General features: G+C 43.7%; 1 protein-coding gene across 2 annotated transcripts; it reads left to right on the top strand.

Moving 5' to 3' along the window:
• The first annotated feature begins 79 nt into the window (after positions 1-79).
• Positions 80-25,233, top strand: SPRING1 (SREBF pathway regulator in golgi 1). Of its 2 annotated transcripts, XM_054006422.1 has the most exons (6): positions 80-968; positions 3,060-3,213; positions 5,944-6,095; positions 7,397-7,510; positions 8,788-8,839; positions 21,617-25,233. In XM_054006422.1, exons 1-6 carry the CDS (start codon positions 858-860, stop codon positions 21,643-21,645), a joined length of 612 nt encoding a protein of 203 aa, XP_053862397.1. In that variant the 5' UTR covers positions 80-857; the 3' UTR covers positions 21,646-25,233. The 2 variants fall into 2 exon arrangements, with proteins under 2 accessions (XP_053862397.1, XP_053862396.1); XM_054006421.1 differs by lacking the exon at positions 21,617-25,233 and having other exon boundaries at positions 8,788-19,800.
• The last annotated feature ends 386 nt before the right edge of the window (positions 25,234-25,619 follow it).

Genomic DNA, 25,619 nt, shown 5'->3' with positions numbered 1-25,619 from the left:
CCGGGAGCGGAGCGGAAGCACATATCGGGTCTGGTTAGGTTCCTTTGCTGCAGGCAACAGGACCAGGAAGGGGGTGAGTTAGCAGCGCATTTGCTTCGGCATCAGCTGCTAGGTGGTTTTTTTTTTTTTTTTTTTTGGATTGATCCTTTTCTGAGAAAGGAGGAGAGGTTATTTCCCCACGTTTGATTTAGACAGGCCCGGGAGGCTCCTGGGAGCCCCATCCCCTCTTTTTAGGAGCATGCCATGGGGGGGAGTGGGGCTAGCCACAGAGGTACGGGCTGGCGTGATCGTCTCGTTTTTTTTTCAGAGACGGGAGGGCATGTTGGCTTGGCGAAGGGGCCCTCTCTAAACTAGTGCGCTTTGTTAGATTGCCTCTACTTCATGCTAAATCGATCTGTAAAGATAGGGAGGTGGACCTGACTGCAGCTGAGACTTCAGTTTGCTTTTTAAGGTTCCAGAGCCCGCCTGAAGTGTGTCCCCCCCCCCCCCAACAGCCCTGTTTAAACATTTGCTCACCCAGGAAAAGCCGTGGCTTTTTCTCTCTGTGTTTAGTCCCAAACTCCTTGTTAGGGTTTAAGCTATAGCTTCTATTTTTAAAGGGTTTTTTTTTTTGTGCTCCTCCAGTTCCTCCAGAGACTTCTCAGGCTGGTTCAGTGTGCAGCTGATTAATGCACTCCTGGAAAAATTAGTTTACCTCTAGGGGTTCTTTTCATTCCCCCCCGCCCCCAAATGAGCAAGTGCAGTGGTTGAAGGAGAAATAAAAAAAAATCTAGGGAGAACCAGAACCTGGTGCAGCTAGTGCAACAAGGGGAAAAACCAACAATTCCAGAGCAGTGTCAGTAAAGGTGTATGTGGGAATGGTGCACTTTGTGTCAATGGTGTGGCGCAGGCTGCTGCGGAAGCGTTGGGTCCTGGGTATTGTATTTGGACTCTCCCTCATCTATTTCCTTACCAGTACCTTCAAACAGGTCAGTATTGCTTTTCTTCTTTGTCTTTCCCCCGCTCACTGCCCCATTTCTCTGTAGGTCAAGGCCCAGTCCTACAAAAACACTTAATGCCAAATATGGTGCTTATTACTGCTGGAAGTGCTCCCATTGTATGACTACAAATTGAAGTAAGTACTGCACCCGGTGCTGGCTGCAGGTTTGGGTCCCCGTCTGTGAGCTCCGAGAGGTAGAGAACATCCCTACCCTGTATAAACTTGGAACACATCATGAGAGATTTTAAAAATGATTTCTCTTGCAGGTTGTAAATTATTGGTGTTTAGCAGAGTGACCTAAAAATAATATGCTGAAATGCTACGATTTTTTTAAAAAACCTGTGTTAATGATGGATCTCAAAATCTTATCCTAGGCTTCTTTACTTCTGCCAGCATCATCACTAAGATTTAAGGGGTACTGTTAGTTAGTTAGGAGCCTGAACCTGAAACTCCATGTAAAGTGAAAGTTTTACATCAGTAATACGCTATAGCAACGTGTTCATGGGATCTAAAGGGCAACTGGAAAGTTTTATGGGCTCAAAGTGTTCTCTTGTAATGTATGTTGTGAAACGCCATCCCAAGCAGGATAACAGCATTGTGCCTGAGGGACAAAAAGTGAAACCCACTGCTCCAAGCAAAGGCCCTAATTCTACATTAGGAGCCATGCAGGCAGAAGGGCCTGCCTGTGTAAATCTGGTTGGAGGATTGGGACCTCAGTGAACTGCAGAAAGAAAGCAAATATCATAAATGGTGAACGCTAATGGGAGCTGAATACTTAACTCCATTAGGTGACCTTGAAAATCTCCACACGTGTAAATTCATTTTTTTTTTTTTAAATGAACTAACCTTCTTTTATTAAAGGTCAGGACATTTTTTACCCCTTGTAAATGAGCTTTGTTAAAAATATCCCTGTAATTAGATCTTTGTTTAAAGAAAAATATAGATTCCCGATGGTGAGACTTGCTCTAGATTGTTACAGTGAGGCCTAGATCTCTTGACACCTGTGCTTTCTTAAGCAGCGCTCAAATAAAGCCCTATTCTTTTGTCTGCAGAGCCGCTTTAAAGGTGCATGTGTAAGATGGTTTTCCAAAGGCAATCTTGAAATGTTTTAAGTATCTGTCCATCCTTAAATGGACCTCGCCTGGCTGTTCTTGAACGGCCTCTATCACATATCACCTCTTTATTTGAGGGGAGGTAGAAAAAGCAGCTTTCATGTCTGACCTGTCTGGAGCATTAGTAGATCTTGCAAGGGAATGTGTTGAACAGTGGGACTGGGATTCTTGGTTTCTGCCATGGCTGCCCCACTGACTCCCTATATGACTTTGAGTAAATCAAATTTTTACAAGTAGCCAGTGATTTTGAGTGCCGAGCATCTGCAGGACCTGATTTTCAGAGAGAGCTGCAGTTTCTCAGCACTTTTGACCTAACGAGTCATAGAAGGGCCGCACCAAAGAAAATTAGGCCCTAAAGTGTTTCAAGTTGGGCACCCAAAGTTAGTGGATGTTTCTGGAAAATGTAGGCTTTCAATGCCACCTGCCTCAGTTTCTCCCACCTTTAAACCGGGAACAACAATATTTAGTAAACCTCTCCAGGAGTGGGTTGCAAGGCTTAATTCAAAGTGAACGTTGACCAAGTGCTTTGGGATCCTTGGATGAAAGGTACTACAGAAGTGCACATTTTATTGTTCTTAGTGTCCCTGTTTTGTAAGGCGAGTTGATGGGGGATGGAAAGGAGAGAGCATTCTTTGTGTTACTAGGAAGAGGGTGAAATAACTTCTAATGTATGTTACTTAGAGAAAGGAATGCTACTTTTATGGCCTGAAATAATGTCTGAGATGTTAATTAGTCCTGCAATTAATATCTACAACACCCTTTATTTTTATGATGTTGGTTTAATGTTACACACCGTATGTGGTAAACCACTGTCTCAGGCTGTTGGTGTGATATCTCATGCTGCGTTAGTTTCTTGCAGTTTCCTTCTGTCTTGGGAATTGCAACAATTAGTGTTCAGCTGAGGGAATGGAGCGCAGAGTAAGAGAAGGGAACTGTGTGTTAACTTGCACTGCTGTGTTTCGTTGCAGGAGGAGAGGACGGTACGCGATCGGAATCTTCTCCAAGTACAGGAACATGAGCCCATCATGTGGAAGGTGCAGTTCAGCCTGGGAAATAGCAGTCAGCGAAGTAACCAGTGCAGAAATTCTGTCCAGGGGAAGCTATTCATTACGGATGAACTGGGTAAGGCCACTGATAAGAGCCTTTCCTGCAAACCACAATGCTCAACACTGTGTGCACCCTCTGGATTTTGCTGGGACCCTCAAGTAGCAATTCCCTCCACTCTCGTGCATTCCCACTAGAGTAAATTCTTCTGTTGTAGAAATGTCTCAGATGCTACTTCCTGGCAATAGAAAGTTGGAGGGATTGCTACTTGAAATTTGAATTGAGCCAGGACAGTAAAAACTCCAGTCATTTCACTTTTATGTATTTTTAAGAACACCATGCTTGGAATTTTGGTTCAGTATTGACTTGGGGAAACAAGTAGAATGCTTTTTGCAGGATTCACTTTCTGCTGCACTTAAATGGACCCATCCAAGTTCTGAAGCTGACCCCATCCTGCCTTAGTTTCTGAGATCTGACTGGTTCATAATGTGAGATGGCTTAGGCATTGGCTACATCCACCCTAGTTCCTTTTCATGTTTTATTGCAACAAAACTCTAAGATCACTGGGCACCCATCCTTATCAGATGGCAATTTTAAAGTTGTTTGAATGTATCTAGCTGGTCTGCCCTTAATAGGAATGCATATTTCAGAACTACATCCATTAGAGGTAAAATACATGTAGTTTTTCTTTTAAAGGTACACTACAAACATCTTTTTTCTTACTTTTGGCTTGTCTGAAAATGATTCACTACTTGCTCAAATGCTTAACTAACGTCATTGTTTTATTATTGCAAATCTGTTTTTTAAGATACTTGCAAGCACTGTCATGCCAGAAATCCTACAGGGTGCCAGTAGCGTAGGTGCAGTGTCCCTCTAATTGCAACTTCATTGGAGCTGGGACCATCTTTGTTTTGTACAGTGCCTAGCACATGGGGGTCCTAGACACTGAGCTGTACCATAATATAAATAATGTATTAGTCACACCTGCTTTGATATGGCCCAACAAATAGTACAGGCACCAATCTTGCAAACATTTAAATGTGCTTAACTTTAAGTATGTGAGTTGTCCCCTTAAAGTCAATGAAACTACACACTTTTAAAAAGTTAAATATGTGCATAAGTGTCTGAAGGATTGTGGCCATAAAGTTGAAGAATGAAAATTTTAAATCAACTTTGGTATGACTGGCAGTTCCCAGGATATTTTTAAGGCATGTTTGCAAGAATAAAAGATGCAGAAATCAATGCTGCATTCCAATGACTCCCCGATTTACCTAGCGTTTGTGTGTATGTGAAACTTATGGGTGAATGCAGTACTTTCAGTGTGAGAGCCCACTCTCCCCCGTCTTATATTACTATTATTGGTTAGATTGCAAAATCCCTCCAAATGCGCTAATCACTTTCCAAACACCGAGAAAGACACTGTAAAAGCAAATAAGTCTTGTACACGTTTCCCCCACAGACAGCTTCGCAATGCACCTTGCTCTTGTTGTTCCAGCACTGGGCTTTTCTTGACGAGAGATCATCAGTCATGCAAAAATTGTGTAGTAGCTTTTGTGATGTACGCACGTAGAGACTAAACTGAGATCATCTGCAGGGGTTCTCAACATTTTTCTTTCTGAGACTCCCTCCCTCCCCCCCCCACCCCCAAAAAAAGGCTATGAAAACTCCACAGCCCACCTGTGTCACAACAACTGTTTTTCTGCATATAAAAGCCAGTGCCAGTGTTAGGGGGTAGCAAACAGGGTAATTGCCCGGGGCCCCTGCAAAGCTACTTTGCTCAGACTTCAGTTTTAGCCCTGGGTGGTGGGACTCAGGCCCTGGGTGTCAGCCCCATGCAGTAGGGCTTTGGCTTTGTGCCCTGGGCCCCAGCGAGTCTAATGCTAGCCCTGATTGGCGGGCCCCCCGAAGCCAGCTTGTGGCCCCCCACTGATCGACTGAACTCGCTGTCACTTGTGAGTCAAGCTAGGATTTGAATTCCAGTCCCCAAAGTTCCTAGTTTACACATTCCCTAAAACATTGAAGCGATGCTCCTTCTTCAGAAAGGTTCATAATGGACTTACTCAGTTAAAACTCTTCCTAAGTGAGGAGTCTGCTTCGTATACAGGGGGTATCTCGACTGTAATCATGGGGTGCGATTGCAGCACAAGCTGATATCGAATTAAAGCTATCTTAGGTATATTATGGGGCCTGGAGCAATGACGCTGCTGCAGGGTGAACTTCAGTGCAGGCTAGCCTCGGAAGTAATGACCCAGGATTTCAGTTGGATTTGTGCAGCTCGTGCTGCCACGGCTTGGCTACTCTGCCAAGCTAGTAAGATTAAAGCGAGTTTGCGTATGTTGGATCAAGGGACAATCGCTCCTAGGGATGACTGCAATCACTAAGCAGTGGGTGTATGTGACAGGGTTCTTTTTCAGATTGAGATGGGCAGTGATCTATCTGGAGAGGTATGGGGTGAAATTATTGTAACCACCCTTACCCATGCCCCCCAAAATAAAGCACTGTGGCAAATTTGGAAGAGTGCAAGTTTTGAATGTATTTTAGTTCACTATATTTATCTACAAAGTATTGAGTTAGAGACAGACTGGCCGTAAGATTCATTATTTCCAAATAGCATCTGCTGGGCCACCTGGTCATATCAGTCATTGGTGTACAGCAGCATTTCTCAAACTTGCCTGTTCTCAAATGATAGGGTCCTAATCTTGTACATGCGCTCCTTATTATAGCCCCATTGCTTGCCATGACCCTGCTCCAGTGGGAGGCACAGCAGAGTGGATTCTGTAAGTTACTACTTTTTCCTCTGTTTTTCAGGCTACATCTGCGAAAGGAAGGACGTGTTGGTGAACGGCTGTTGTAACGTCAACGTGCCTAGTGCAAAGCTCTATAATTGTGACAGCTGCCTGCCCAACGGTTGTTGCAGCGTGTATGAGTACTGCGTTTCCTGCTGTCTGCAGCCCAACAAGGTGCGTGGAGCGCCTCTTGCTTTTCAAGTTTTTACCCTGTTCAGTTGGCTGAACATCCTCAGATGCCAGCTGGCCAAGTGCGTGCGCTCGTTATGAAGGGACCTGGAAACAGGGAAAGCCTGCTGGGACCATGGAAGAAATGGTCCCACAATAACAGCTAGAGCTCTGTGGAGGATGGAAAGTCCATTTTGCAAAGGATTTTGAGATTTCTTCATTCCAATTAAGAAAGAGAGCCGTACATTTCAAAATTCTCTATGAAAGAAAATTTTTGAAAAACCCATTTGTAGCCATCCTCCCCCTGAGTCGGGGTGCCCCCTCTTGGCAGCGTTGGGCAGTCGGTGTGTCCATCAGCCGTTCTACCTTATGGCCGCACAATCACCCAGATATCATTTCAGGTCTCCAACAAGGAGGAATTGACACCCGCAGTCAGCTGGTAGCCCTGGTCTCCTGGCGGGGGCGGACACAGCACAGTCTAGGGCTCTGGCCCTCTGGGTGTGGGCGAAGCACTTCAGCAGTCTGTGGCCTGCTGCTTCCTGGCTGGGGCAAGTAGCAGTAGGCTAGACCTCCAGCCCGCTTGGCATGGGCAGAGCAATTACACAGTTTATAGCCCTCAGCCTCCTGGATGGAGCAAACAGCAACAGTTATCTATGTTGCCAGCCTTCCGGCCTAAAGGTTAATGCACTGCCAGCCTCGCACATGGGGCCGGGGGTAGGGGGCCTGGGCCCACCCTGCTCCACCACGTTCCAGCTCAGGGCCCTAGCAGTGGCAGGCAATCCCGCCACTGGGTTGGTGGGAAACATGTGGTTGCTGCCTCATCTCTCGGCAGCACAACTGGACCAAAATCTTCTTTCCCTGGGCTACTTCCTACCAGTTCCTGCTCTCGCTACTCCATCGCTGCGGGGACCTGGCTCTCAGTCTCAGTCATAGAATCCTAGAATATTAGGGTTGGAATAGACCTCAGGAGGTCATCTAGTCCAACCCCCTGCTCAAAGCAGGACCAACTCTCATTTTCAACTATCTTTTATGGTCCTTGAGTGTTGGCACTGCAGCACTTCCCTACATTCCATTAAGCAGGCACAATCCAAAGCTACTTTGAATTTTATTATTAAAAAATGCAGCACTGAGAAAGCATTGCTAATAAACCTTTCAAAAGACAATGTAAGAAGAACAGTTTGGTGAAATTGTTCTGCTGTAACCTTAATTGTCAAACTCTCAGTGTATGCTAACAAAGAAATCCACTTTTCTCCATTCCCCTTCTGTAACTAACTTACATAGGTGCATGTTATTTCTGCCTCTCTCAGCAACTTCTCCTGGAGCGTTTCCTGAACCGGGCAGCTATCGCTTTCCAGAACCTCTTCATGGCAGTGGAAGATCACTTTGAGTTGTGCTTGGCCAAGTGCAGGACTTCATCACAGGTCAGATGCTGCGGCATGTGAAGTAGAGGAGGGAAGGGAGGTGCCAAAAATATCTGAGAAGGTGATGTTGATGCTATGAATGTATGGGCTTGTCTTCACTACGGGGAGATCAACGCTGCTGCAATGGATGCAGCAGGGGTCGATTTAGTGGGTCTAGTGAAGACCCACTAAATCAATGGCAGAGCACTCTCTAGTCGACCTTGGTACTCCACCTCTCTGAGAAGAGTAAGGGAAGTCGACTGGAGAGTGTCTGCCATCGACACAGTGCAACGAAGACACCGCAGTAAGTCGACCTAAGCTACATCGACATAACTTAGGTTGACTTACCCCAGTAGTGAACAGAAGCCCTATATTTCTTATATGTGCATGTGTGGGCTGTCCTTGGGAGCCAGTCTTGGGAGATAAGTGAGCAGCTTTCTCACTAAACTTGGGGCATAGTGCACTGCTAGAGCAGTACAGAAATGGACACTGACTTGTTCTTAGCACTAGAGACATGCTATAAAGGGATTGCTAGCCTGGAATGCGGCCAACCAAGTACATTAGTGTGCCTGTTTCCACAGCAGCTTTAGCAATCCTAAATTGTTTCCTTCACCGCACAATACATCTGGGTAATCACCTCTGTAAGTCTGCTGCCTATAGAAATTTTAACTTATGTTAAAAATACACAAACCAGTGCTGGGTACCTATAATTAAAACCACCATTTCAAGCCTGCTTGGTTAGCAGAAGTCTTGTTTTAAGCAAACACCATACCTGTTGGGAGATGGTGGTGAGGTGATGCCCCCACCTTCTTATGGTGTACTTAAGCAGGAGCTCCTACTACAAAGTAGAGGTGATGTCTGAACTATAAATGAGGGATGATGGATCCAAATGTCTCTAGAGCTTTGGGGGAGGGGAGATCCAGTGTCTTGACTCTAGGTTCCTCTGCTGTACACTCCTATCGCTCAAGCATTGACTTGTTTGGTTTGGTTTTTTTCCATAGAGTTTGATTAGAATGTGTGCATGGGAACTTGAGCAGTCTGACTCCAGCCTGCTTGGGTATTTACTCTAAAGGAGCTTCTGGCTACAGTTCAGCGACCGTGTGTTGTAATGTTGCAACTAATTTTTTTTTAGCTCTGCTCCCTAGATACTATGATGGTGTGTCTGTGAAACAGCCATTGCCATATAAACACCACTGCCGTCTGCCCTTTGTGGGAGAGGAATGAGGTATTTTACACTGGAGAGCTGCTTTTTAATAGCACGTGTTGTCCCTAAGGGCTTTTCCCTCTCTTCCCAACAGAGCGTGCAGCACGAAAACACCTACAGAGACCCCATTGCAAAGTACTGCTATGGCGAGTATCCCCCTGAGCTCCTGCCTATTTGAAAGCTGCCTAATCTGAACTAACATGGGGAAAACAAACTGAGGATTGGCGCCTGGAACTGCAAGACAAGAGCTGCTTGTACAAGAGCTTAAACTCTCATCTTGAGATTTCCAAAGACAAACAGAGTGATTTGCAGTCTAAGCTTGGGACTTATTTCTTGGGAAAATCTCTCCTATTTAGACTGAAGAACATGATAGACCTGCCATGGATGGGTGGGAGGGAATCTTTTGAATGGTTAATCTAATTGAAGAGCTACCACTTAGGATACACGCAATGGATTTAGTCTGTAGATCAGCATAGAAAAGGGCATAATACAGCTTTTCATCTCTACATAGAAGTTAAATTATATCCCCAAAGAACATGGACTTTAGACTGACTGCTGTAGATATGAAGAGGGATTTTTTGTGCTTAAAAGGTAAATAATGCCTAGGGAGCTTATCTCCTGGAGGACTTTTCAGCATCCACGGTGCAGACTTTATATGTAACTATGAATTATTTATTGGGTTTATATGGAATAGCTGAAAGTATTGATGTTTCTTGTAGCCATTGGCTGACTCCTTCCAATCCATAGATTATCCTGGAGAAAGGTCATCCTTCATCTTGACCAGAATAACTCATCTCTCTCTTCTGTCAGGTTTTTTTTTGTTTGTTTGTTTGTTTGTTTTGCACTGGGGCCCATCACCATAGTATTTGTATGTCAGTTTAAACTGGCATAGCAAAGTCCCCTCTGGAATTCATGGAGCCTTCAGTTCCCATAACATGAGAGAGAAAGGAGAGCTCGGCATGGGCTGGGGTGTTTTTGTGAGTGGATGCATATGCCATCCTAGTTAGAAAAGCTTAACAAAAGAAAGTCTCGCGGGGTAACCCGTAAGTCATCCAACTCTTGATTATTCAGATCTCCTTGCCTGAAGTACTGAGGCTTCTACTGCTTGTACTGCACACCAGCATGGCTCCAAAATGCTTCGCTCCTGGTTGTGCAGGGGCAGGAAGTGAAAGGACTGGGGTGTTTTGGGATCCTGGTTTTAATGAGATCCTGATGTAGTAAGTAATTAGACTACAATGTCAGGACACTTGGCTCTAGCCCTCCTCTGAAGTTAGATTAGCGGCCAGTTTCACAGTAGTTCTTGTAACAGCTTATAAATGACATTCCAGCATGGGGTTCTGACCTGGCTGCTTGGAGGACTCTCTAGTTTGAGATTTCAATCTAATTAGCGTGGCTAATTGAACACAGTGTTGATTTCCCCCTGCAGTGTCCTGTCACTCTTGTAAGGCTGCAGTTTAAATCTTTCCTTCTGATGCCTCTGTGAGGCCAGTCTGAAAGAAGGGAGTTGGGAGAAATGTTTTTCCCGTGCTTCTAAGAGCTGAGAGAATTTATGTTTCCTGAAAGTCAGACTCCTAGCACTGAGCCAAACGCGGCAGTTCTGGTATATACAGCACCTCACTCCTCTTCTCTTCTGCTCTTGCCTCTACCATATATCTGCTCCTTGTGTGTTGCCATGGTTCTGACTTTGTGCTCATGTATGTTAATCAATACCTCTTACTCCTCCCTTGGGATAAAGCAATTTACCCAATTAAGAAATTAGAATAATGTGGCCGGTATTCTATGACATCCCTTTGTTAAAATATTCTTTAGCCCATTGCAGGTTGTTCTGTTGTGCTTATAGTTAAACTTCATGTGGCATAAGCAAGGATTTAGAAGTTACCAGCCATCTCTAATACGTGAAATTGTGAAAACTCACTTGCATTTTTTCCTCATCCTTTCCCAAAAGTTTTCAAATGAGATAAGGTCTTGGAAGATAAAATGTCCTTGCCAGCAAGTCCTATGGAAAGTCTTAAAAACTTGTATCTCATGGAGCTATGACAGCAGAATTTTATCCGGTCACCATCCTTTCTCCCATTTGCTGCCCTCTTATGGCAACTTGCAGGATGAAACATTGTTGTACATAAGGTTGGAAGTATGTGCTTTTTGGTGGGCTTGGAGAAGCATGGTACGCTGATGGGCAGATATAGCTGGACCAATATACTTATACTGGCAGAACCCCTAGTGGAGATGCAGCTTATACTGGCAAAAGGACTGTGTTGCCAGTTTAACTGCATCAATACCTAAAACTTAAGTTGACCTAGCTATGTTACTCAGAGATGTGAAAAATTCACACCCCGAGAGATGTATTTAAGCCAACCTAACCCCCAAGGTAGACACAGGTAGGATGACAGAAGCATTCTTCCATTGACCTAACTATTGCCTTTTGGAGGGGGCGGGGTGGATTTACTATAGTGATGGAACAATTCCTTCCGTCACTGTAGCAAGGGTCTGCCCTACAGTGCTAGAGCTGCAGCACTGTAGCAGTGCTGATAGCATCTGTCATGTATACTTAGCCTCAGGCTTTTGCCTACATAGCTGTGTTGGTTGGGAGTATGAAAAAATCACACTCCTTATCATAGCTATGCCGGCAAACAAATGTAGACCAGGACTTTGAGATTTAATGGAGCATGAAGTCGAAGGAGATACCCTCTTTGACACTAAGAAGATCACATTAGCTGTCTGGCGCTTTGTCCCTGTACCACCCCCAACCTGTTTTATTCAGAGAGGACAGTCACCGTTGTCTAAGGCCTTGTCTATGCTGAGCTGTATTTTAACACTTTCCACAAGTGCACAACCACTCCAGTACAGCCCTAGTACAATGCGGCACCACCAGCCGCTGGCATTTTTCTCTTCCGTATCTTCCTATTTAGATTGTTTAACCTAAAAACTCAATGTGGTAGTAAAACGCTCTAATGCTTTGTCTACACTAGACCCCCCCCTGTCATTGATATCACTGGTAGAATGGCGGTAGTAGGAAATTGTAAGAAACGCTCAACCTATACAACCATAGGGGAATCTCTTGGACCCTGTCTAAACTAGTGAAATACGTGGAGTTTAGAAACGTGTTAGCTGGCCATTGTCAATTCTGGGGGTACCGTGTCCAGCTCATGCGTCTGTAAAGGTATCTAAATCCTGTCTATGCTAGGGGCGAAAGGGTAAAAAGTTAGCTAATGTGTTTTAAAACCTCACTTGTTTTCCTAGTCTGTGTGCCCTTGTACGACAAGGTAGATGTAGCAAAACAATAAATCCAGATAATGCAATAGGGTGAGAAGTGACAATGAAGGTAAATATAATCAAGAAAAGGAGGTGCGGGCAAACAGGAAACCATTTTTTCCCCCATTCCATAAAGAGAAATAACATGTTTCTCTTAATGGTCTGAAAAAGGCAAAGTTTGAGAGCTAGCCCACAGAAACTTCTTCTCCTTTGGGAAATCTGATTGTTGAGGTAGCTGAGTGCCAACAGGAGAGTCCTGCAGTGGGGCATAGTTATACATGCCAGAAACTTGCCCTTCCTCCATTTGAAGTATCAACTTATTACCATGTGACTGTAAATTTTATATGTTGGTTATGAAAGTGGCAGCCCCATTATATGAGATCTAGTGATTCTACCTACCAAAGCAATCAGCTAAGCAGAGTTAAGATTCCTGGAAAACTTGTCCTGTGCTTAGAAGAGCTTGTGCACGATTGCTTTCCTGCAAATCCTCAGCTAGTGATGGCTTGGAAAAAGGTACTGTACAAACTCCTGTGCAGGGACCAGGGCTGAAGAGAAGCGTGGAACCTCTTTTTTTTTTTTTTTTTTTTCCCTCCTGAGCTTAATGGAGTGAAACTGTGAATGGGCAAGCACAGAGTCTGGCTTGGGACCCTCACTGAGCATTTGATGACCATGGCTTTAACATTCTAGCCTCTCAGTCTCACTGAGTCTCTTAGGTATTTTGAGTGTATTACAGTGAAAATTTATCACTCCGCTTCTCTTATTGATATGTTTTTAGGCTCTGGACCCTTGCAGTAGTTTTGTAAAGCTTTGACTATAAAGCACTAGATACAGCAACTGCTAACTAATATCCTTTTACTTCTGACAACCTTCTACCCTCTCTTTGCCTTCCCTCTTCATTTTGCCGACTCTGAGCTTTTTCTGTACTTAGCTCATGGATTTGTTTGGCGGTGGGCTAATTGTTTTGCTCCTTCAGTTCCAGTCTAATTGTGCCAATTCCTTATATTTGCATGCATACTTTTTCTCCAATCTTGGCAAGTTAGGGGGAGGAGAATCCTTTCTCCCCTAATGAGTAACCTCCAAGGGGTTAATGAATTTAATAAACTGTGGGAGTCTTAAAAAAGGGCCCTGTGCATTCCCATTATATCAGTGGGGAAACTACTGTAGGCAGTGAAAAAGAGGAAAAAAAAAAAAATCCCACAGCCTCATCTGCTGGGGATGAAAGGAAAACAGAAGGCAAAATGGTGTTGGTTTCTGTCTCTTATTACTGAGGACTCCCAACCACACACTTCTGGCTTTTAGCAACTTGCATTTTATATACAGTATTGTGCTTTCTAACATTGCACTAGTCTGACTCACATGGCAGCTAGTGTAGTTTTTAAACCACAGCTTCAGCGAGGTTGGAAATACGAATTTTTGCAAGGAGATTAAAATGGCTTTAGAATGAAGGATGCCTGCGGTAGTTATGAGTAATCAACTTCAACATGCCTTCAACAAGCAAGTAAACTTCATACTTGGCTGGGCAGTTCATAGTTTGCATCATATATAAACTTGAAATCACAGTATCTTTTTTAAAAAATCCATGGCAGTTATGAGTAATCAACTTCAACATGTCTCTTATTTTCTCTGTCCCCTCTTTACTTCGGTCAGCCTTTGTTGAGACCAATTGCCAGGGAGGCAGGCTGAGGTGAACAGCAATGTAACACCGTTGATCGGCCAACAGAGGTTACTCTAAGACTTAAGTAGCAGTTGGTATTCTCCCATTCAAGATGAAGTCTGGCATGTGTCCCTTTGAGCTATTGAGACAAAACTTCACTTGGCAAAAAACAGGAACACTTTCTGAGTGCAGGGGACAAAGGTGATCAATGTTCCTCAAGAAAATGTGCAATTTTTCCTGTATTGCCAACGCTTGTTCTTCAACAGTACTGTAGTCAAAGGGCAAACAAACCCCACAAAAAGTTAAGGCTGCTTGGGTTTTTAACATTTCACCCACGTGCTAAGGTGTTGTCATACATAGGGGGTGAGCTAGAGAAGTCACTGGTTTGAGGCAGCCTAATTCACAACCACTGTAATAAAGAAAAGTACCGGACCCCGGGAGAAACAAAAGAGAGTATCGCACTACGTAGCAAACTGCCAACAGCTCAGTAGTGACAAATGGACCCCTCCGATCAAGCCCCAATGAGTAACTTTCTTTATGAGGCGATCTTTCTTACTTCTGACAGATAACTGCCAGTATAACTGTCTCTTAGAGCTTGTCATGCCCACAAGTCTCCTTGACTTGAACTGTGTGCACACTGCAACATGGAGGCAGCAAGGGCTGAGTCTGCAATACTGAGCCAGTCTGTGGATTTGCTTTTGCGGAGCAACTGAAAGTCCCATGCTGATTGGGTGCAGCGAACGCTGATCAGAACTGTCTGCTCATGCAGGGCTGTAGTAGGAGTCACAGGAACGCAGATCCAGGAGTAATGCTAGGAGCGGACACGCTCAAATTCCAGTGAGAGAGACCAGCAAGAGTCCCGCCCCCAGCTCCTGTTCTGACCAATGATGGTCAAGTGTTGGTGGCAGCCTTCCCGCCTTTTTCTTGCTCTCTCTCTCCCCACACTGTCACTGTGGGTGGGCTACTGAGACCTGCTCCCCGTCTCCAGGAGCCTCATGGAGGAGGGGCAGCCAGCCTCAGAGGGCGGGAACATGGCTGGGAAAATTCTCTCCTGCCCTAGTGCAAAGACAAATGTGGGGGAGGGGACAACCACTCAGCTGCCCCTTTCCACACAACCAGGTGGGGCAGCAAGGGAGAGTGGAGACGTAGTCAGCGCTCCCAGCCCTGGACCCAGGCAGCATCAGGAGAAGAGTGACACCCTGGTAGCTGAGAAAAGCAGCTGTCAGGAGGGGACCGGAGAGCAGAGCCCCCCTCAGCCATCACCTGCCTCAGGACAGTTGGTGAGTTCTGAGCGTCCATTGTTTTCGAGTCCCCTCTACCCGCTTGTGCAGCCGTATACGCAGGGCTCAGATTGGCAAAAGGAGAGTTCAGATGCAGCCTGCTTCTGCGTCATGGTTGCCCAAGGCCTTGTCCAGTTTAGTTAAACTGGTGCAAACCCCGGCAGGGATGCTCTTATTCTGCTCTAAGAGGGGCTTATTTAAAGTCAGTTTAAACCTGCTTCTAATGGAGTTTAAGCTAACTCCCAATAAGCTCTGTTTTAACGGAAACAAGCGGGCACACAGAGGGCCTTGTGCATCTGTGTAATTAAAGTGGTTTAAAATCACACCTTTAAAGAGGTGCAACTCTGAGCCTAGGCAAGCCCTGTTAGGTCCTCTCCCCCTCCAGAACACTGGGGTGCTGTGCCTCTGCTCCTACTCTTTCCGTTCCTTTATTTCCTGGTCTCCTTTCTGTTCTCTGGTTTCTCTGCCTTTCCTTCAGGCTCATTACCTCTCCCCACCCCAATTATCAGGTATTTCCTCTACTGCTCAAGGACTGAAACAGGAGAGGGTGCTCTGACTGCATGAGGGGAGCTCTGCTCTTCCAAGATAGGGGAAGGCTGGAGGGCTCTCTTCTGCTTTTGAGATGGGGAGCTGGGCTGCACCTTCTTTCTCTTTGCTTTAAGCTCCTCCCACCGTTGCTCTTAGATCTGGTGTCAGGCAGTACACGCCAGCATTAAAAGCACAGTGGTTTTGAACCGGCTTCACCCACCCACCTGTTTTGAGGGTGGGATGCAAAAGTATCATGTTGTCGGATCTACAGAACCTGCCAGCGCCCAGACCATCCACAGTATTTTCAGGCAAGCAGCGGCTCAGCTGCCAGTGCTCTGAGGTAGGATGGGATGCAGAATGTGGATCTTAGTGTTTGTACTTCTGTAGACCCTGGGAGCCCCTCAGCCCTGTACAGACATACAACAAAAAGAGGGACCCTGCCCCGAAGGGTTTACACTTATTTTTTCAGGGTCAACAGGTCCTATTCTTTCTGCATCTTACTGAGGACATCTAGATAGCAAAAGAGAAAGAAGTGGCTCTGGTTGGGAGATACTGGCTCAATGCCAGCATGGTTTATTGTAGGACGTTTGTTTGTAAAGGGAATAAGACATGGGGGGGCACAAAGCACGGTGTGGGCTCAGTAGCTCCTCTCAACACTTGACTATTTCAATATTTTTTTAAATGGCGAAGGACTCTGTCTGAGACATGAATTAAGTCCTTGCGAATGATCAGTTGAAAAGCTCTTGTGGTGTTGGAGCTTTACAAACAATTAACCTGGAGCTAGCCCACTTCCTTGTAACTGCAGCTTTAGGTTGAAAAGTTACTGTGTAAGACTATCCAGAGGGTTTGTGATTTCTGTGTCTTGGTGACTCCAGAGCAAGTCTCTCTCAGTGTACAAGGATAAAGATGCTTTTTTGAACTGCCTGTCCTACAAACCCAAACTGGGATTGGAGAGTCATGGGAGGATCTTTCTGGACCATACATAATCACCCATCATAAAGGTTATGCAATTGGAAATGAGTTAACAATTCTGCTGATACATGAGCCAGAATAAAATCCAGCTCAGTATTACCAAACCTGAACATTCAATAATTGAGTCAAAAACTCATGAGATTGACTTAAATCATAAGATTTTTTTTAAAAAGTTAACATTTATTTTTATTTGCATTTTGATGCTGGAGCATTTAAGGTTCACAGTCTCAAGCTTTTCTCTGCAATCTTTTCTCTACAATCTTTTTCTTAAAGGAAAGCTGAGATTGTCAGGTAATGATCTGATTCCAGAAACTAGGGCTTTAGGAAAAACACCAACTATCATAAGACTCACAATAAAGTGATAAGAGGTGGCACCACTGAGACCTAAGTTAGTTCTGCAGCTTAATCAAGTTAAAAGCCAGCTTCCTCTCTGTTCTGTGCCGAGTCTGTAGGGCTAATTGGAATAAATTAAATTGTCACTCAATAAGAAGGTCGTTGGAACACGCACCAAGAGCAGATCTGTTAAATAAGTTGCCACTTATACAAAGTCACTTTTGTGACCCTAATAATAGGTCTTTGGGTCCTACTACTCAAAAAAATGACTTGATGGGTCAAATTTGTTTAAGGGCCAAATCCAGAAGACAGGACTTAGGCCAAATTCCTTTGAAAGTTAATGAGTGTTTTGGCTGGGTAGGGTGGTGAAGGCTTTAGACTGAACTTGGATTCTCCCTGGCATCATTTTCAGTTTGATCCCATTTCAAACCGCTGAGAGATTCATTCCTGAAAACTAAGGTTCGTGATAGAAATTCTGCAAGGGACCAGGCCATTAAAACAAACTAAGCTATTTGTGAGGACAGACTAAATGTTTTTGATGTCATGCTGTGTGCACTTGTCACAGCCCTGCCACATCAAGGTTAGAGGGGGAAGGTGACTGGCTGGTAGTTGCTTAATCAGATGGAGATGTTGATTTTCAGGTAACCCAGTCAGGGTGAGATTGCCATGCTCTGTCACTCTTAACAGCCACATAATGAATATGCTTTCCAAAATTCTTGTTTCTCATGGCAGCGGCAGCATGTGATCTGTGTCACTGTCAAAAGGAAAGTGAGATGTAGTTAATACAGAGCTGCACAACAAAGAAATATTGATCAGGTCTCCCCATGCTATGCTTGAGTATCTGCAGGGACAATGGATAGTGCAGCAAATAGGGATGGCAAAACAAAAAACATTGTGTCCCAAGGTCAAGGACATGATGGGGCAGGCCATGTAGCTCCAGTGCTGAGCAGCACCAGCGTGGAAACAATTCAACTCCCACCCTCAAGCATTTCCCCCAAGACACTAAATCCAAGTGAACTGAAAGACACCTTGTTCATGTCATGAGTGTGTCTCCGATGTAGTAGTTATAGTGTTAAAATCAGAGGCTCATTAAAGACAAGCTAGAGCAGATTGGCTTCTCCAAAGAGTCCCCACATTCGGTGACTCCAGACACTAAAATAAAATCAAGTAGTTTATGCTTTGGTCAGTCCAGTTCAGGTATACTTTGTGTAAGACATTAAGCAGTTTTAGGAGTTACCGGAGCGCTTCAAATGGAGTTGTAAAATGGGTGTTGTGCTGTGTCACTGTCTACAGTAGGGGTCGGCAACCTTTCAGAAGTGGTGTGCCAAGGCTTCGTTTATTCGCTCTGATTTAAGGTTTTGCGTGCCAGGAATACATTTTAATGTTTTTAGACGGTCTCTTTCTATAAGTCTATAATATATAACTAAACTATTGTATGTAAAGTAAATAAGATATTTAAAATGTTTAAGAAGCTTCATTTAAAATTAAACTAAAATGCAGAGCCCCCTGGACCAGTGGCCAGGACCCGGGCAGTGAGAGTGCCACTGAAAATCAGCTCGCGTGCCGCCTTCGGCACACATGCCATAGGTTGCCTACCCCTGGTCTACAGTAATTATATTTTGGCTTGAATGGACTATTATATATTTTGAAGGATATTTCATTCTAAGATATGTAGTTTCTTTATGGAATTTTTAAATTCTCTTTTTTTTTTTTAAAAGCAAAACAAAAACCTTAGATGCTAGTTGTTACCTAATCAAAATGTAATGACTGCTAAAGTTAACTTTTAACTTGACTCAACTTGTGTTTCTTAAATTTACTGTCAAAGGCATCTGGAATCTTGGATTCTTTGGTTGGAATTTTTATGATCTATATAAATTTAAAATGTATGCTTCTAAGTTCATATTTAGCTATTTAAATAAGTGCCTTCACTTATTTTCCCTCAGCAGTTCCCATTACAGTCAATGGGTGCTCAGCACTTCTGAAAAATGAGGACATTTATTTAGGAGCCTAACTTTAGGGTTTGATTTTATGGCTGTAATTTTTAACAAAAAAATACCCTACAGTCATCACATGAGATCATAATATTTCATAATTATTTTTATTAACTGTCTGCAAGTGCAACATATCTAACTGTTCATTCCAGTCAATTTCACTTAACAATGGATGCATTATTTTTGGTTTTATGCTGTAGGGAAGGAGTTGTATTCTAATTTCCCTCAAATCTTTCCAACCTTAGTTGGTGGAAAGTGCTTTCCACCTAGTTCTAGATGGAAAACTCTATTACGTAAAGTAACAGAGCTGCAATGGTAATGTGGTTCCTGTTTACTTTCCACCCCATCATTGTACCCCCCTACTCCTACAGCTCTCTCCTTACTGTTGGCTTTGGCCTGGTCTACATTTAATCCATAATTGACCTAGCTATGTTGCTCAGGGCTATGAAAAATTTTGCACCCTGAGTACTGTAGTTAAGTTGAACTGACCCTCGCTGTAGACAGGACTAAGTTGATGGCATTTAAGGAACCTTCCGTTGGCCTAGTTACCACCTCACAGGGAGATGGATTATCTACATCGAAGGAAAAACACCTCCTGTTGACATAGGAAACATCCATGCTACGGTACCACGGCTACAGCACATAGTTGTGCAGTTGTAGTGTAGACATAGCCTTTATGGTCATCCCTATGTAATTCCTCATGATCTTCCCTGAATTATCATTAAGGGCCCAATCTTGTAAACTCTCTATTTCTAGCGACTGTAGTGGGAGTTGAGACTGCTGAGTATTCTCGCTGACTGCATCCTGTCCTATGACTAGTGTCATTGTCCTTCATAGCTATGCTAATGCAGTACATTACTGTCCCTTATAATCCTTTATTATTGCACACTGAAGCATGAACTTCAACCTCACTCCATCATTTTGCCACTGACACCTGTTTTGCCATCCTCAGTGTAATCTATCAGTGTTGTCAGTGTCATCATCCTGAACAGTATTTATTGCAGCATGCTTTCGTCTCATCGCTGTGATTATGTGAGCTTCAATGATTGTACTACATCTATCACCTCATTACTGAAATAAAGTTAACGTTAATGGGAGTCATGTGGCTAACCCCCTGCTCACCGTGATGGAAATTTATTCTCATGATGAAAAGGCGATGCATATGGATCCATTTAAAACTGAGCCAGCCATCCAGTTAATCCAGAGTTAAATCATCTTTGATATGTATAGAATGCTTGTCATGCAGAAGGCCCCAACACACTTTATAAACTTTACAACATGAAGGAGGAAGTTGCTGGTAAAGCAATGCAGAAAATCTGAGTTCTAGTTTCTGTTCTACCACAGGCTTCCCTTGTGACCCACATTTCTGCATGGCTATAGCATTTTCATTTGTAAAGTGAAGATCATAATTCCTGCCTTCCCCAGAGGAGGATCAATTTATTGTCTATAGAGCATTGTGTGATCCTTGGACTGGGGAGATGAAAGAAATGCAAGTTATTATTACTTCAAACCATTTCATCTATTGATAAAAAGCAATCACCTCTGAGGAAACGTAGCAATTACTTGAATAGCACACACCAAACAAGTTAGGACAGAAACAGAAAATATTGTCTTCAACTGAAATGGAAGGTTGAAGTTAGATAAGCGAAATATATTAACCTAATTCACAAGATGGCCAGAACAATGGGTTATATACATCTCCTTCTGTGAAGAGAATTGTGAAATCTTTAGTGACCATAAACAATCAGAAACAACCTTGGCTTTCTTGTAGCCGGGATCTCCTTCCCACTGATCACCGTGCAGGGGGATAGGTTCTTTCTTACTTAGATTGTGAATCAGTTGCACCAGCAACCATCTTTTCGTTATGTGCATGTACAGTACCTAGCACGGTGTCATCCCAATAATGAATGAGGCCTCTAGGCATTGGGGCAACACCGGTTAATAATACAAATACCTCCCACTGAATGTTTTCCTTCATTGTCTCCAAGTGACCAAGCCTGACCCCACTCTGACATCTACCATGGTCACACACTGAGTTAGGAAAAACTGCAAAAACTTACAATGCATTCTTAACTTAAAGTTCACCCGCTAACTCCTCAGTCAATGTAACGATGGGATAATCCATTATTCCTTTTTTCCCTTTTATGTATACAAGAGATATCTCTTTAAAAAAAAAGGGGGGGGGGGAGGGGAGGGGAGGGATGGGCCTGTTCAGCAAGTTTAATCCTCCAACTCTCTGAATAGCTCACATTGCTTTAAAATGTTTACTAAAAGCTTCTAAGGAGAAACAAAAATCAAAGAATTACCAAGGCAAAGATGCATACTAAAATCATCTTGAAGTACTGCTAGTAGTAGTAGTGCTTTGCACTTATTACACCTTCCACCCAAGGATCTCAAAGTATTTTCAAAAGCAAGTAAATATCTCCATTGTACAGATACAGGAATGTCACCTGGTTTCATAAAGAACAGGTCACGGCTCTATTACCAGAAAGTGGAGTTTTCTCGCTGACAGATTGCTTAAACTGGTACCATAGAATATCGAAATCCTCAACAAAATAGAGGCTGGATAGAGGCAAAGCTTCCTTGAGCCTTGTCAATAGAAAGGGTAGGACTGGAAGGGACCTCGATAGGTCAGCTAGTTGAGTGCCCTGCACTGAGGCAGGACTAAGTATTATCTAGACCATGCTTGACAGGTGTTTGTCTAACAAACCTGTTTTTAAAACCGAGAGTGATGGAGATTCCACAACCTCCGTAGGTCATTTGTTCCAGGGCTTAACTACCCTACAGGTAGGAAATTTTTCCTCATGCCCACCCTAACTCTCCCATGCGGTGTGTCTTCTCTCTTTAATACCGACGGAGAATTTCAAAGCCTGATGCAAAGGTTGTTAAGTAACATTGACTCCTCTTTTGCAGATGGAGAAACAAAGTCAGAGTTGAGCTAACTTAGGCAAGGAGTCCGCAGCAGAGCTGGGAACAGAAGCCAGAACTCCTGGTTCCCGGACGACTGTACTGACCTCGGACCATACTCCTCCTCTGCCATACACTCTGCCTTTCAAAAATCCCCACTCTTTTGTCTGACGGCCGCAGGCACAGTGATTCCTTCGTGTACTGTCTCTAATTTATAAAGCACTTTGGGATATTTCAGGATGAAAAGTAGTTTATAAACGTAGGTTATTATATGATTAAATTAAATATTTTTTAAAAAATAGCTGTTTGTGTATATTAAAACATTTTCTGTAGGGGCAAGGCAGAGTTTTTGATCCTCCCCTTGCAGTCCTTCAGGTCTTCCCGAACTGCTCTGAAAATAACCCCCATCAGCAGCATGTATTAACATCTCCACACTTTTTTGTAAAGTGTACAACCCCCCAGTCCCACCTGCTTCCTGGCTTAGCTGTTCCTCTTCTTGGTCCCAGCAAATGCCGATGTCTTGTTGAGTTAGCTCTGCTATAAATCACAGTGTCACCACTTAGCTGGTAGAAGTGATTTAATTAATGTGTTGTGCCATCCCCGGAGTCTCTCCCCACCTGACTGCTAATCAACCTTCATCAGCAGTAGGAAAACGCAGCTCTTCTTCTTAGAACCACACAGGAGAAACTGAAGGAAAGACTGTTAATTGCAGCTGTAGAGATGAGCCTATTGCGTATCTCTAAACTATAATCTGCTGCTTCAATTCTGCTGTCCTAGTCTCTGACAAACTGGAGAAAAGACCAAGTGCATTAATGCAGATGTTATCTAGTGTCATTGGAAATCATTTCTGTCCTGGAAGCATGTAGCAGCTGAAACTCTTAACAGGATCCTGTAAAATGTATGTAAGAATTAAACAATTTTACAGCCTGCATACCAGATGGGATGAAATAATCAGTTTACCATATAAACGCTGCCCACACGCAGTGGATACATTTCATGGTTCTACAGCACAGTATGATGATCACTACAGATCACTGAGCCAAACATGCCAAAGCCAGTAAGGAATTATAGGGTAGACCAGGGGCTCTCAACCTTTTCAGACTACTGTACCCCTTCTCAGGCGTCTGATTTGTCTTGAGTACCCCCAAGTTTCACCTCACTTTTAAAAACTGACAAAATCAGATATAAAAATACAGAAGTGTCACAAGCACACTATTCCTGAAAAAAGCTGACTTTCTCATGTTTACCATATAATTATAAAATAAATCAGTTGGAATACAAATATTCCAACATTTCTTACATTTCAGTGTATAGTATACAGAGCAGTATAAACAAATCATTGTTTGTGTCATTTTAGTTTGTACTGACTTCGTTAGTGCTTTTTACGTAGCCTGTTGTAAAACTAGGCAAATATCTAGAGGAGCTGATGTAGTCCCTGGAAGACTTCTGAGTCCCCCCAGCAGTACGTGTACCCCTCGCTGAGAACGACTAGGGTAGACCAGGTAATACATTGGCTCCCTTGGAGTCTTTTCTTGCTACTAGGTAAACAATAGGTGATTTTCAAATCGGAATATATATGTGTCACAACAATGATTTTATTGCTGAAGGGCAATAACAGAAAAGCGTGGTGTACTGAAAAACAATGCAATAAAATAATGTAATTGGGGAGGGTTGAAAACATGCTCTGTATTTGGCACTCTTGAGCCCATGTCTAATTATAATAATAAACAACCCTCTTAAACAACCAAGAGGGTCTGAAAAAAAGGGAAGAGGCGAGTTTATAAATAGCCAGCCGTACTCTAAAAAAATATACTACTTTGCATGTTTGTGTCATTTAACAGTTGAGAAGGAGATTAGGGGAGCAACCCGCAGGCCACAGAGCTCTTTGCAGCTAAGACTGGACTGCCTGCTGACTTCAGATACAATGATGGTCTCTCTCAACGTGGGATGGTGCCATATGATAGACCGTGTGGCTCAGCAGTTAGGACAGGGACTCAAGAGGCCTGGCTTCTATTCTTGGCTCTGCCACAGATTACCTATATCACCTTTAGCAAGTCACTTCACTGCTCTGCACCACAGTTTTTTTCAGCGATTAAAAATGGGAAGAGAAACAAGTGTAATGAAAGAAAGGTCCTTGAGAATCTCTTCTGCTGGGGTTCCCATGGCTCCACTTGATGTTCTTATATAATTAATCCTAGTTAGACCAACCCTCCTGACACAAAACATATTTAACTTGGCAAGTAAATCCCTTTGCAGGCTAGCCCAATGTCCCTATGGCTATGGGCTTTACTAACATGCAAGAGACTTAGATTCAGTGCTGCTCTGGTGCATTCATCCCCCTGCAGGATGTGCAGTGCAGTAACAGTGCAGATCTCAGTGCAGTAACTCGCAGTGCAGATCTCAGTGCAGTAACTCTGCCAGTTGGTGGAGGAGCTGCATCAAAGGGAGTCTCGCTCAGTCTACCACCTAATAAAGGATGTGGAAAGGAGGAGAAGTAAGGGGAGGAAATTACAAAGCGTGCATCCATGATAATTAATGTTCACCCAGCCAAATAAGATAAAGAGAGGAAATTCACACCCATGAGCAAAGTGTTTTTCTAGCAGGAGAGCGGGAGTCAGGACTCCTGGTTTCTATAGCTGACTCTACTATCAATTTGCTGTGCGCCTTATGTGAGATAATTAACCTGTCTGTGCCTATGTTTCCCCCAGCTATAATATTTACCCACCACAGAGGTGTATTATGAGAAGCAAGGGCAAACCCTACTCACCTTATTCAAGTAATCAATCCCATTGGAGCCCATGGGCCCTGATCATTCTCCTGTTAAAGTCAATGGGGCTGCTTTGGTCAACTAGCATTTGGCCGAGTGTCTTTGGGTTCCTCATGTGATTGACACTATATAAGTTCAGTGCATTAATGCTTCAGTCACTGTGCCTGCAGACCCAACAAGGCTCAGCATAGCTTACTCCAGGAAAGCTCCGCCCAGCAAGAAAGGGCTTTACACAGGGCAGATCAGAGCTCGCTGCAAGGTGTGTGAGATGTCCCTAATTCTGCAATTCCATCACTGTTCCTACAGGGCCGGCTCCAGCTTTTTTGCTGCCCCAAGTGGCGAAGAGGAAAAAAAACGCGATCGGCAGCACTTCAGCGGCTGCTCTACCGTGCCGCTTCATTCTTCGGTGGCAATTTGGCGGCGGGTCCTTTCCTCCGAGAGGGACTGAGGGACCCGCCGCCGAATTGCCGCTGAAGACCCAGATATGCCGCCCCTTTCCATTGGCCGCCCCAAGCATCTGCTTCCTGCACTGATTCCTGGAGCCGGCCCTGTGTTCCCAGAGAGCCAGTGTACATGACCGTGATCAGAAGACTCAGTGCCCTGCAGCCCTTCTAGCGCTGCCTAACGGGGCCATTACCATTCTGGCTAAGCAGCTGTTTCCATTGTAAATTCCTAATTTCAAGGGTTTATAATTTGGCCATAAAAGTCCTCTCCAGGCAGAGATTTGGCCAAAAAGTCCTAGCCAGGGAGCTATTTATTTGTTCATTTATTTATTTTTGAACACATTTTAAAGACATCTGTTGGGCAATATTTTGTATAGAAGGCGGGAAAAAATACCAATATGGTATCTCTCAGGTTTCTTAGATGCTTTTAAATAAATGTATTTATTAGAAGAACTAAGTCTTGGTTTTTATTTTATTGATCACGTTTTATTTGACAAAAAAGGAGATATTATGCTCCCAATTAAAATAGTATGAAAACAGGTATGCATAATATTCAAGAAGCAGCTCTTTCCCTGACACAGTGCTAATTTTCTGGGTTAATTTATGTGTTTTGTTCCACTTGCCTCCCGTGAATTAGAGGCAAAGTCAAATCCCCTTCCTATTGCTTTTTATCTTGATGGTCTTTTGTTTTGTGCTGTAATGTCCCTTAGGAAACTTCCTCTCTGCATAGGAAAGGAGTTTGCTGTGAAAGCAACTCTTCACTCTGCTTTGCCTTGCAGCATCAGTCATCTCCGGAAGG

The sequence above is a fragment of the Malaclemys terrapin genome, chromosome 16 (genome assembly GCF_027887155.1).
Source record: "Malaclemys terrapin pileata isolate rMalTer1 chromosome 16, rMalTer1.hap1, whole genome shotgun sequence".
Classification (NCBI taxonomy): Eukaryota; Metazoa; Chordata; order Testudines; family Emydidae; genus Malaclemys; species Malaclemys terrapin.
The sequence above is the reverse complement of the archived record's forward strand: the minus strand, read 5'-3'. Positions and strand labels throughout refer to the sequence as shown.

Bases quoted from the DNA above. Each gene is read 5' to 3' on its own strand.
- SPRING1 (XM_054006421.1), top strand. From the start codon at position 858: ATGGTGCACTTTGTGTCAATGGTGTGGCGCAGGCTGCTGCGGAAGCGT. The intron at 6,096-7,396 runs GTGCGTGGAGCG...TGCCTCTCTCAG, and splicing joins GCTGTCTGCAGCCCAACAAG to CAACTTCTCCTGGAGCGTTT. The intron at 7,511-8,787 runs GTCAGATGCTGC...TCTTCCCAACAG, and splicing joins AGTGCAGGACTTCATCACAG to AGCGTGCAGCACGAAAACAC.